The sequence below is a fragment of the Xenopus laevis genome, chromosome 2S (genome assembly GCF_017654675.1).
Source record: "Xenopus laevis strain J_2021 chromosome 2S, Xenopus_laevis_v10.1, whole genome shotgun sequence".
NCBI classification, from domain to species: Eukaryota; Metazoa; Chordata; class Amphibia; order Anura; family Pipidae; genus Xenopus; species Xenopus laevis.
In genome coordinates this window covers 142,858,903-142,870,844 of record NC_054374.1, presented here as the reverse complement: position 1 = coordinate 142,870,844, position 11,942 = coordinate 142,858,903, and the positions used below count along the sequence as shown (strand labels likewise).

At 43.5% G+C, this 11,942-nt stretch overlaps 1 protein-coding gene across 1 annotated transcript in view; it reads left to right on the top strand.

The window, feature by feature from the left end:
- The first annotated feature begins 2,677 nt into the window (after nt 1–2,677).
- frem2.S (FRAS1 related extracellular matrix protein 2 S homeolog) overlaps nt 2,678–11,942 on the top strand; it is a 109,615-nt gene continuing 100,350 nt past the window's right edge. Inside the window, exon 1 of the mRNA XM_018250217.2 lies at nt 2,678–7,803. Coding sequence (XP_018105706.1) covers nt 2,817–7,803 — 4,987 coding nt within the window. The 5' untranslated portion in view covers nt 2,678–2,816. The remainder of the gene's footprint in view (nt 7,804–11,942) is intronic.

Sequence of the window (11,942 nt, the reverse complement as noted above, 5' to 3'; positions counted from 1 at the left end):
GAAGGGGCACCTTGACCTGAAAAAGTCCTTGGAAATACCACATCCCTATGTTTCACCATGTAATGATAATTAAAGTGGTGGTTCCTTTAAGTTAACTTTTAGTATGTTATAGAATGACTAATTCTAAGCAATTTTTTTCTTTCTTTATTTTTTTGTATATTTTTTTAGTACTTGACATTTTCTTCTAACTCTTTTCAGCTTTCAAATGGGTGGTCACTGACACCATCTAAAAACAAATGGTCTTTAAGGCTACAAATGTTTTGTTATTGCTATTTCCTTACTATTCGGGTCCTTTCCTATTCATATTCCAGACTCTTATTAAAATCAATGCATGGTTGTTAGGTTAATTTGGTAACAATAACAATAAATGTGTAGCCTTGCAGAGCATTTATTTTACATGGTGTCAGTGACCCCCATTTCAAAGCTGTAAAGGGTCAGATAAAGAAGGCAAATAATTCAAAAATTATAAAAAAAAATAAAAAGTGAAGGCCAGTTGAAAAGTTGCTTAGATTTAGCCATTCTATAACATACTACAAGTTAACTTAAAGGCAAACCACCCCTTTAACAGAAGTTTGAGGGTTGCAAGCTAGACATGATTATTAGTAACAGATATTTATGAAGCACCAACTTTCTCCATAGCCTCAGATTTGCTGAGTGTTCTGAATTTGGGCTGCCACCTTCTCTGCATTGTTTAGAATTTATCTTCTGGACTGGAGGTGCACAAGTTGCATTTAAAGGGGATGGTCACCTTTGAGTTAACTTTTAGTATGTTATAGAATAGCTAAATCTAAGCAACTTTTCAATTTGCCTTCACTTTTTATTTTTTTATAGTTTTTGAATTATTTGCCTTCTGACCCTTTACAGCTTTCAAATGGGGGGTCACTGACACCATGTAAAAATAAATGCTCTGTAATGCCACATATGTATTGTTATTGCTAATTTATATTACTCGTCTTTCTATTCAGAGCCTCTCCTATTCATATTCCAGTCTCTTATTCAAATCAATGCATGGTTGCTAGGTTGATTTGGACAGAAGCAACCAGATTGCTGAAATTGTGAACTGGAGAGCTGCTAAATAAAAAGCGAAATAACTTGAAAACCACAAATAATAAAAAATGAAAACCAATTTCAAATTGACTCAGAATATCGCTCTCTACATAATATTAAAAGTTAATTTGAAGGTGCACAACCCCTTTAAACTACAACTTACAGCATGGCACTGATGGCTGAAATAAGCAAACTATTTTACAATGCAGTGTATGTTACAGTCTATACACATATGGAATATATATGTTTGCCAAGAGTGTTTCCCATCCTCTGATACTGTGGGCCCTTAGCAACGTCCCTCTCTCAGTTCTACATTTCAGGCATATTTATTCTGAAATTTAGGACAGCAGCCAAAGCCATCAGGCCCGGACTGGCAATCTGTGGGTTCTGGCAAATGCCCGAGGGACTGCTGTAAGATGCCATAGAAAGTCACTATTTAGTGGGCTGGTGGAGGACTATTTGGGCCTCTGTGTACTTGGAATGCCAGGGCCTATTTTGACTCCCAGTCCAGACCAGAAAGCCATCGCTGGTTATAAAGTGTGTTTAGATTAGAATATGGGAAAATCTTCAGGCGATTGCACCTTTTATAAACTCTCTATTATATTCAATTATTTCTACCTGTCTCAGAAAACAAATATAGAAAATAAAGTGACTGGCCCTCAATCCTCCTAAATTGGCCTTTGACAGAACCTTGAATGACAGCTCTAATCCCCTAGAGGTTCGGTAGAAGCTGAAAATTCCAACTGCAGGGAATAGCAAGGTGAATCATTTATTAACACTGGGCAAATTTGCCAATGGGCAGTTAGCCATGGCAACCAATCAAATTGCTGCGTTCATTGTTCTACTTGCGGCTGGCTTTAAAAAGCTAATCGCCGAATGGTTGCTATCGGTAACTGCCCACGGGCAAATTTGCCCTGTGTTGATAAATGACCCCCGCTGCATTTCTGATTGAACCTTTTGGGAAACCCTGGGATTTGGAAACTGTACTGTAGTTCAGCTGGAAGTTTTCAGAACTAATATCAGGGCAGAAAACATTTTTATTTACTTTCTATTAAAGAAGATTGTCAGGGGGTCTCCAGACTGTTGCTCTTTAGCTGTTGTTCTAATCTAATACACATACCAGTGGCTACACAAGTCAGGAATGTTGTAAAGGAACAAAACTTCCTCGAAATCCAACTAACCCTGTGATATTATAGATTAGCCAGGCAACAAACTGGAGCGGACCCTAGCAACTGAGGAAGTCTGGGGGGGGGAGTTAAATAAACCAGGTGGTGTCACAGCTGCAGCGCTTTACATTTGCATTTGAGAAACAGCTGGAGGTTCCCTATGTTGTATATAATAAGTAATAAGCATTATAACGCGCCCTTTGTAGTTGTATCTGTATTTTACATCGAGAAATGTCCTCGCTGCCCCTGGGGAAGGCCTGAGCTTGGACTCACCTGGTCGCAGCACACACTGAGTGACCGCACACCGCTGTCCTTTGGCACATTCCCCCCGCAGGTCACGCCCTCTGACAACCTGTTGCTGTTGATTGATGACTCCGCCGTCCAGTTACATTAGTCCCTTTTTTCCCTAGAGAACGAAGCACCAATCGGCTTTGTGATAAACTTCTGCGCCCTCCCCTCCGAGCGCTTGGGGAGTCTGGATGAAATCCCTGACGTGCAGTAGTGAGTAGTGCCTGGGACACTCGCCTGACTGACATTGGAACTCCATGCCCGTTGCTGTAAGTGGGACAGTCGCAGCTGAAAGAGACGGTCACTGCGCTTACAATGAGCTGCCACAAAGCGCTGCTGCTCCTCGGGATATGGCTGCTGGTGGCCGCGCAGCTCCGCGCACACAGCGGGGTCCCAGACGAGTCAAACCTGTCCTACGGACCCCTGGAAGACGAGATCCTTGTGGCGAATAGCGGCGTCCGAGTTCCTTTCGGCAGGTCGGTTTTCCTGGATCCCGTCCACGACCTGGTGATCCAAGTGCGCCCGGGAGACAAGTGTCACCTCACGGTGTTGGGCAACGACCCCCTGTCTCAGAGGCCCGGCCGCCTGACCCCTAACCGGTTCCCGTGCGAGTTCGGGTCACAGGAAGTGAAGTATTCGCACCTGGGCGCCCGCAGCCCTTCAAGGGACCGAGTGAAGTTGCAGCTGCGCTATGACACTCCCACGCGGACCCTCGTTATTCCTTTCCTGCTGGAGGTGGAGGTTCTGTTCACGCAGCTGGAGGTGGTGACCCGCAACATGCCGCTGCTAGTGGACAAGCTCCTGGGCACCAGTCCCCCCATAGACAGGAAGATCCTGGAGTTCACGTACGATAAGAGCTCGGAGCTGTGCCGGGTGAGTCCTCTGCCTGGTCTGTCCGGGCTTCCGCGTTACGGCATTCTAGTCTCCGCCCCCGCGCAACTAACTGACTGTGAGGAGTTCCTCCTGCGCGGAGCCCGCTACCAGCACACCGCTTCCTCCCAGTCTCCCAACCGAGACTTCATCCCTCTGCGGGTGGAGCTGCACGACCGGGCCGGGAACGTATTGAGGCAGGAGCACTTCCATCTGCTGGTGCGGATCCGGGAAGGGCTGGAGAACACGCAGCCTAAGCCCAGCTTTGTGGCCATGATGATGATGGAAGTGGACCAGTTTGTCATGACGGCCATCACCCCGGACATGTTGGCTGCGGAGGACGCGGAGTCGGAGCCGGGGTCGCTCATCTTTAACATCACCTCCTCCTTCCTCCCGGGGCAGGGGCAGATAGTCAGCACCGACGATCGCAACGTGCCCATCACTTCTTTCTACCAGCGGGACCTGCAGGAGCTGCGCATCGCCTACAAACCCCCGGCCGAGGACTCGGACAGAGAGCGCATCTTTGAGATGGAGCTGGAGGTGGTGGATACAGAGGGGGCAGTCTCCGACCCCTTCTCCTTTATGATCGTGGTCAAACCCATGAACACCCTGGCACCTGTCATCACCCGCAACACTGGGCAGCTGCTGTATGAAGGTCAATCCAGGCCTCTCTCCAGCTCCCATAACCTACAAATCAGCGATGAGGACAACCTGGAGGACGTTCAGGTGACAGTTTTGGATGGGCTCAGACATGGACAACTTACCCTGGTCAACTTACCTCCAGGGGGCTCCAAGTTCTTCACTGCCTCAGACTTGGACCAGGGGAGGGTCATCTACCAACATGATGGCAGCGACACTTACAGTGACAACATTGTGTTCCGCATGACTGATGGGAAACATGAGGTTGAGTTCCTCTTCCCCATCACTGTGGTGCCAACTGATGATGAGCCCCCTATAGTTAATGCCAACACTGGGCTAATGCTCTCTGAGAAGGAAGTGGGCCCTGTCACCCCCTTTGTTCTCAGTGCAACTGACATTGACTCAGAGGACTCCTCCATTCTCTTTACCCTGGAGCCTCCTTATTCCACCCTGGGTGTAATGGTGTTGAGACAGAATGAGATACCGGAGGATATGTCTCAGTGGCATCTCATCCCTGAGTTGAACTTGTTTGAGAGAGTGGTGAAGGTGTGGTCTCAGCAGGATATACTAGATGGCAAACTGTACTATAAACATGTTGGATCGCACAATACAGAATCGGTGATGGACCAGATGATTTTTAGGGTCCAGGATGACAATGACCCTCCAAACCAGTCAGAGGAGCACACCTTTTTAGTAAAAATAAATCCAATAGATGACATACCTCCTGAACTTTTTCCTGATACCACCCTTAAAATGTTGGTCCAAGAGTACCACCTGACCCCTTTTAGGAGGAAGTTTTTACGTTATACCGACCAGGATTCTGAGGATAGAGACCTGAAATACACAGTCGTTTCCCCACCATCCGACACTGATGAGAACAATCCAGTTCTTATGGGATTCATTGTTCTGAAGGAAAACCCAGACCAGGTGGTGACTGAATTCACCCAAGCCCAAATCAACCACCTCAAGATTGCCTACAAACCCCCCGATTTGGAGCTGGGAATCACCCCACGTGTGGTGCAGTTTCACTACACGGTAGAAGATGCATCTGGGAATGTAGCAGAGGGAGACTTTACCATCTATCTAGAGCCAGTGGACAACAATCCCCCAAATATTATCAATACAGGGATCACTGTACAAGAGAGAGGAACTCATGTTATCACTAAAGCAGAGCTGGATGCAACTGATGCTGATACCGGTAATGATAAAATTTCTTTTACCCTTACTCAGTCTCCAAAATATGGCCAACTCCTCTATTCCAGCCACGTCATGGAGGTTGGGGAAGCATTTGTTCTGAATGACATATATAAAGGAAGGATTGCCTATACTCATAGTGGGGAAGAGTCTGCTGCCGACTCCTGTACTCTTGATGTAAGTGATGGGGTTCATATTGTTACAATCATCATGAAGGTTACTGTGCGCTTGCTGGATGATGAGATACCTAGACTTATGCTTCCATCTGGTACTATAGGGTCCTTTTTAGATGTCCTGGAAGGGAGCTCAGCAGAGATCACATCAAATGTCATCCAGGGGACTGATGCAGACACGGATGACCTAATGTTGACATTTATTGTGGAAGATCCACCTCTGCTTGGAGAAATTCTGGTAAATGGCTTCCCTGCCGAAAGATTCTCCCAAAGGGACATTATCGATGGCTCTGTTGTGTACAGCCACACATCGGGGGAGATCGGTTTGCAGAAAACTGAGGACTCCTTTAATTTAACTCTCTCAGATCTGTCAGAGGAGTGGACAATTGGAGGTAACAGAGTAAATGGAGTTAGGATTCAAGTAACGATACTGCCAGTGGACAATCAAATCCCAACGGTGACTGTGGGAGAACAGTTTACAGTTATTGAAGGTGAGAAAGATGTTATAACCCCTGCACATTTAAGTGCAGTAGACGGAGACACTCCTAATGATGATATACTATGTACCATAGTAGTTCAGCCATCCTCAGGTTACATTGAGAACATTTCTCCAGCACCTGGTTCTGAGAAATCCAGGGCTGGGACAGCCGTAAGTGCTTTCACCTTAAAAGACATCAGACTGGGTCATATTTACTACGTGCAGAGCATTCACAAAGGTGTAGAGCCTGTGGAAGATAGATTTACCTTCAGCTGTTCTGATGGAATCAACTTCTCCCAGAGACACTTCTTCCCTATTATTATTATACCAGCTAATGATGAAAAGCCTGACATATTCATGAGGGAATTTGTAGTCATGGAAGGAATGAGCCTTGTTATCGATACCCCTATACTGAATGCTGCAGATGCTGACATCCCAGCAGATGATCTCATCTTCTTTATCACAAAGCCCCCCAAACACGGCCACATAGTGAACCAGCTTACCAATGGAAGCATACCTGTCATCACTTTCGGTCTGGAGGACATCAAGGAGAGCTCCAGTATTATATATGAGCATGATGATACAGAAACCAAAGAGGACACCTTTGAAATCAAACTTACTGATGGAAAGCATACTGTGGTCAAAACTGTGCTCATTATGGTCATTCCAGTGGATGATGAGACTCCTAGAATGACCATCAATGATGGATTAGAAATTGACATTGGGGAAACCAAGCTGATTAATAACAAAGTCCTCAAAGCAACAGATTTAGACTCTGAAGACCGTACTTTAACTTACATTTTACGCTATGGTCCTGGTCAGGGTCTGCTTCAGAGAAGGAAACCACATGGTGACCTAGAGAATATCACAATTGGCATGAACTTTACTCAAGATGAAGTTGATAGGGATCTAATACAGTATAAACACTTTGGCCAAGAGGGTATCAGGGATCTGTTTAAATTTGATGTTACGGATGGCATTAACCCTCTCATTGACAGATATTTTTATGTTACTGTTAGTAGCATTGATATGGTCTTTCCAGATGTCATTAGCAAAGGCGTATCATTAAAAGAAGGAGGGAGAGTCACTTTAACCACTGACCTGCTAAGTACTAGTGACCTTAACAGCCCAGATGAGCACTTGGTGTTCACTATTACACGTGCGCCTATGCGTGGGCACCTTGAATGCACAGACTTGCCAGGGGTGCCCATTACTTCTTTTACTCAGCTCCAGCTTGCAGGAAATAAAGTCTATTACACTCATACCTCAGATGATGAAGTGAAGATGGACAGCTTTGAATTTGAGGTCACTGATGGCTACAACCCAGTATTCCGAACATTTAGGATCTCTATCACGGATGTGGACAATAAAAAGCCAGTGCTAACCATTCACAAGTTGTTGGTGAGAGAGAGCGAGAACAAATTAATAACCCCGTTTGAACTCACAGTGGAGGATAGGGACACCCCTGATAACCTTCTCAGGTTCATTATCACTCAAGTGCCAGTTCATGGAAAGATCATGTACAATAATAGCAAAGCTGTGACTTCTTTTACCAAGCAGGACCTCAACGACAACCTTATCAGCTACAAACATGTTGGCACAGAATCTACTGAAGATAGTTTCTCGTTCACAGTCACAGATGGTACCCACACAGACTTCTATGTCTTTCCTGATACTGTCTTTGAGACAAGACAGCCCCAAATGATGAAAATCCAGATCTTGGCTGTGGATAACGGAGTGCCTCAAATTGTAGTAAACAAAGGTGCCCCAACTTTACGGATCCTGACCACTGGTCATTTGGGATTTTTAATTACCAGCAAATCCCTGAAAGCTGAGGATAGGGACAGTACCCATCTCTTCCTCCGCTACCGGGTCACTCAAGTTCCCAGTCACGGATTCCTTATGAACTTGGGAAAAGGAAACCAAAGCATCAATCAGTTCACCCAAGGTAACCCTTTTTCTTTCTTTTTTTTCAATGCAGAGCACCATAGGCATGTTATCTATGCTAGCAACACACAAATGCACAATTTGTAAGGGCTTCTTATCATATATATCTATTTACAAATATTGTGACAGTATCATATTTGTATAAAGAATGTTTTCATCTTGTAGATATGTAGTAAACCATGAATTAAATTTTGCCTTTAACTGTTGTTCAAGTATGTGTATACATCTTATTTAAGTGGAATGCTATTGCCACTTAGATATAGTATTGGTGATAAATGGCTTAAAGCAGCTTGCCAGGCTCTTACCATTCTGTATATTAAACTCCAGTTCACTCTGTACTACAATATTACTCATTAATACAGTCACATCTAATATAGTCACATCTGCAGTATTTATTTACGGTTTTAAGGAAAAGGAAGGTTGTCTTTGTAAGATCATTAACCACAGACAGTTTCCCAAGATCCTTTAAAGGTTGCTTGTGTTTTCCTTTCATTTGCAACAATGTCAATGATTTGTGGCACATGCTCTTTATCATATTCCTTCTGATCTCTTTTGTAACAATTAATTTCTAAACCAACCCTTGAATTGGCAGAACGTCAGAAGAAAATTGTTAGGGGAAAAGTATATTTAAGGATAAGAACAGAAAAAATAAGGTGCTGACATCAGCCAGACTTCCCACTGCTGAATCAAGCCCGGGCTAGCGCTTTGTCATGCAGGATTATGGTAAATGGGGAGTTTGGCTGAAAAGGGAATTTTAGTTGCATGAAGTCAGGAATAATGTACTTAACTTAATAACTGCCCCCTGTCCCTATATAAACAGTTGTTGCCTGCACAGGTCTTCTTTCCCAACTTCATCAACCACATGTCCTGGATCTGTGCACCCCCCCCCCATACTTGTGGGGCTAATGCAGGGTTTGCTTTCTCCATGTTCAGCTAATTCACGTTGGGTGCCCACACCCCATTGCAAGGTGGGAGCATGAACACTGGAAGCAAACTTCTCCACCCATTTGGAATATGTTGTATGTTATTGTGTGTAATATTTTAACTCTACACTGATTTTTCCAGGTCAGTAGAATAAGTATACTATATGCTCAAACTAAAACATAGGTCAGGAGAGCTTAGTGGGAAAAGATCATTAACAGTTACTTCTTGGAAAGCAGATACAGTACAGTACATATACAGTGACATTGGCCATACAAGGGTCCATAAAAGCTGCTGACTTGGCCTATCCAGACCAAGCCAGCATCTTTTTGGCCCATGGGACCCTTGCAATTGTCTTCATGATCAATATCAGGTAGAAAATCCTATCGGTCAAGGACCAACTCAACATTATGATGTGGTCCTTATCCAAGGGTCCCTGTAGTAACTGCAAAGCAGGACCATGTGCACTGGAAGCCGATTACTTTTCCACACGTGTAGAATATGTCATGTGTTTTTGTTTATGTCTTTTTTTAAAGGTACAGTTCAGTGTAAAAATAAAAAGTGGGTAAATAGCTGTGCAAAATAAAACATGTTTCTAATATATTTAGTTAGCCAAAAATGTAATGTATAAAGGCTGGAGTGACTGGATGTCTAACAGAACAGAATAGAACACAACTGCTTTTCAGCCCTCTAACTCTGAGTTAGTCAGCGAATTGAAGGGGGGGCCACATGGGACATAATTATTCAGTGAGTTTGCAATTGATCCTCATCATTCAGCTCAGATTCGAAAGCAACAGTTATGACCCATGTGGCCCCCTCTCAAGTCACTGATTGGTTACTGCATGGTAACCAATCAGTGGAAACCAATAGAGCTGCAAAGCAGGAAGTAGTGTTCTGGCTATTATGTTACACATCCAGTCACTCCAGCCTTTATGGATTGCATTTTTGACTAACTATATTGAAAACCATTCATATTTTGGACTGCCTTTATATTTACCTAGTTTTTATTTGTACACTCAACAATTCCTTTAAATCTGCATTGAGTTCTAATTATCAGGTCATTTGAGCAAGTACAGTATATGCTCAAACTAGAACACGGGTCAGGGGAGCTTAATGGGTAAATATTTTTAACAGTTACTTCTTAGAAAGCAGAGTAGTTTGGAAGCTGCAGAATCTGCACAGTACAAATACAGTGATATTGGCCATACTTCCTTAACTTTTTCCCAAAGGCCTCATGCCGGTCTGACACTGACAGGCCCTTAGTCCTTGAATATTGGTCCATTGGGAGGGAATTTTGATGGGCCATTGGTGATTCCAGTGGCATCTGGTTTGTCCCCACGTCACATATACTTGTTTTTGGGGGACATTGGCTGACCTTACAGTGACTGGGGCCCATGACCAAGCTCCAACTTCCATTATAGTTTATTGGTAAAGGCCATCGTACCAATACAAAACCATCCAGCATGGGGCAAATTGTTAGAAAACCTTAAATGTGACGAGTTTGTCCTCCCTATATTTCCCAGACCATAGAACACCTCAGTGGTGTTTGACCTTACAAATAGGGGGCTTGATGCCACATCAGGGACAGTCAGAGAAGTTTGTAAATGATTCTCTCCTACTGCAGATAGAACAGGAATGTTATGTAACATCTCCTGTCTCTTCCATAGAAGTTTGTTTCCTGACTAGAGGTTCATTGTTGCAAAAATAGGTCCCAGGGGCTTCTGTCTCAATATGCCTTGCACGTAGGTTTTGAGCTAGTCACAATAAAAGCAATACCTGATGGGGGTACTGTTAATTCATCACCCTTTTTTATAGAAAGGATCCCAAAAGTTTTACTGGCACTAGTGACAAAACTGCTAATTGCACGTTTGCCCAGTAACTGACTCTCTTCCAGAATGGCAGGTAACTTGAGACTCCAGTTAGGCCAACACACAGAGAGTGAAGTGCACAGGGGGAAGGGTGTTGACACTTTCTTTCTATCACACTTGGATCGGGGTCGTCTCCTCTCCCTTGGTAGCATTGCAAGTGTCAAAATGATTGTATTCACTATGCTTTGATGGACTATAACTACAGGGGCTAACAAGTGTTCTTTTTTTAAGCATGTTGGGACACTGTAACTCCCTGCACCCCCCAAACACACAGAGCTTTCAGTGGGATATTAAGATTTGCAGTCCAACAACATCTGGCAGGAAGGTTTTTGTAAATATATTCAATTACAGCACTTATAATAGGTCAGTTAAATAGAACTCCTTCCTGCACCCAGTAGTGTGAGCAGCAGGGGATCATGGGTGACCCACAAATATGTGCGATTAGGGATCGTGGGTGACCCAAGAGTATGCGCAGCAGGGACTCGCGGGTCACTGCAATTATGTGCAGAGTGGGCCATGAAAAAATGTTCATGGGGGGGTCCAGGCCCCCTAAAGTTACATGCCTGCTTTTTCAGTTATTTTAAATAAGAGCCACCCCCCTACCACGTGTCTTTTTGTAGTTATTGGTGCATTTCTCTGAGTCACAGAGCTTAGGGACAGACTCCCAATTTATACAGTTTATATACAATATAAAGGTCACAATACAAGGCTAATTAATAATCAGTTCAGATTCATATTACTTGGCAGCTCCAAAACCAGTGCATTCTGCATCAGAATTAAATGATCAGCCTTGTAGACAGATAAACCTCATTTTCTGTTTGATGATTTGCTACGATCCTTAAAGGGGAACTATTACGAAAATGAAAATTTTATATAAGCTTCCTCATACTGAAATAAGAAACTTTCTAAATATAATCAATTAAATATTCTGCATTGTTTCTGAAATAATCAAGTTTATCTTCACTATTCTTCTCTCAGCAACTGTTTCTCTTCATTCTGTCTTCATGCAGCAGTCAGGTGAATGATCCAATACGTCTTATAGGAGGACTTCCTTTCCTAGCAGATGAATTAGAGCTCACTCAAATAACTGATTCCAGTACAAACAAAATAACTGCCTTTTGCACAAATCCTGGATGTAGAGACACATGATGTCTGGTGATTTTTATAGAGTGAGCTCTAATACATCTAGGCAAAAGAAGCCCCCTATAAGATATATCGGATCATTCATCTGACACCCAACTCCTGAATGAAGACAGAATGAGGGAAAACAGATGCTAAGTGGGGAATAGTGAATTGATTATTTCAGAAACGTTACAGAATTTTTAATTGATTATATTTAGAAAGTTTCTTA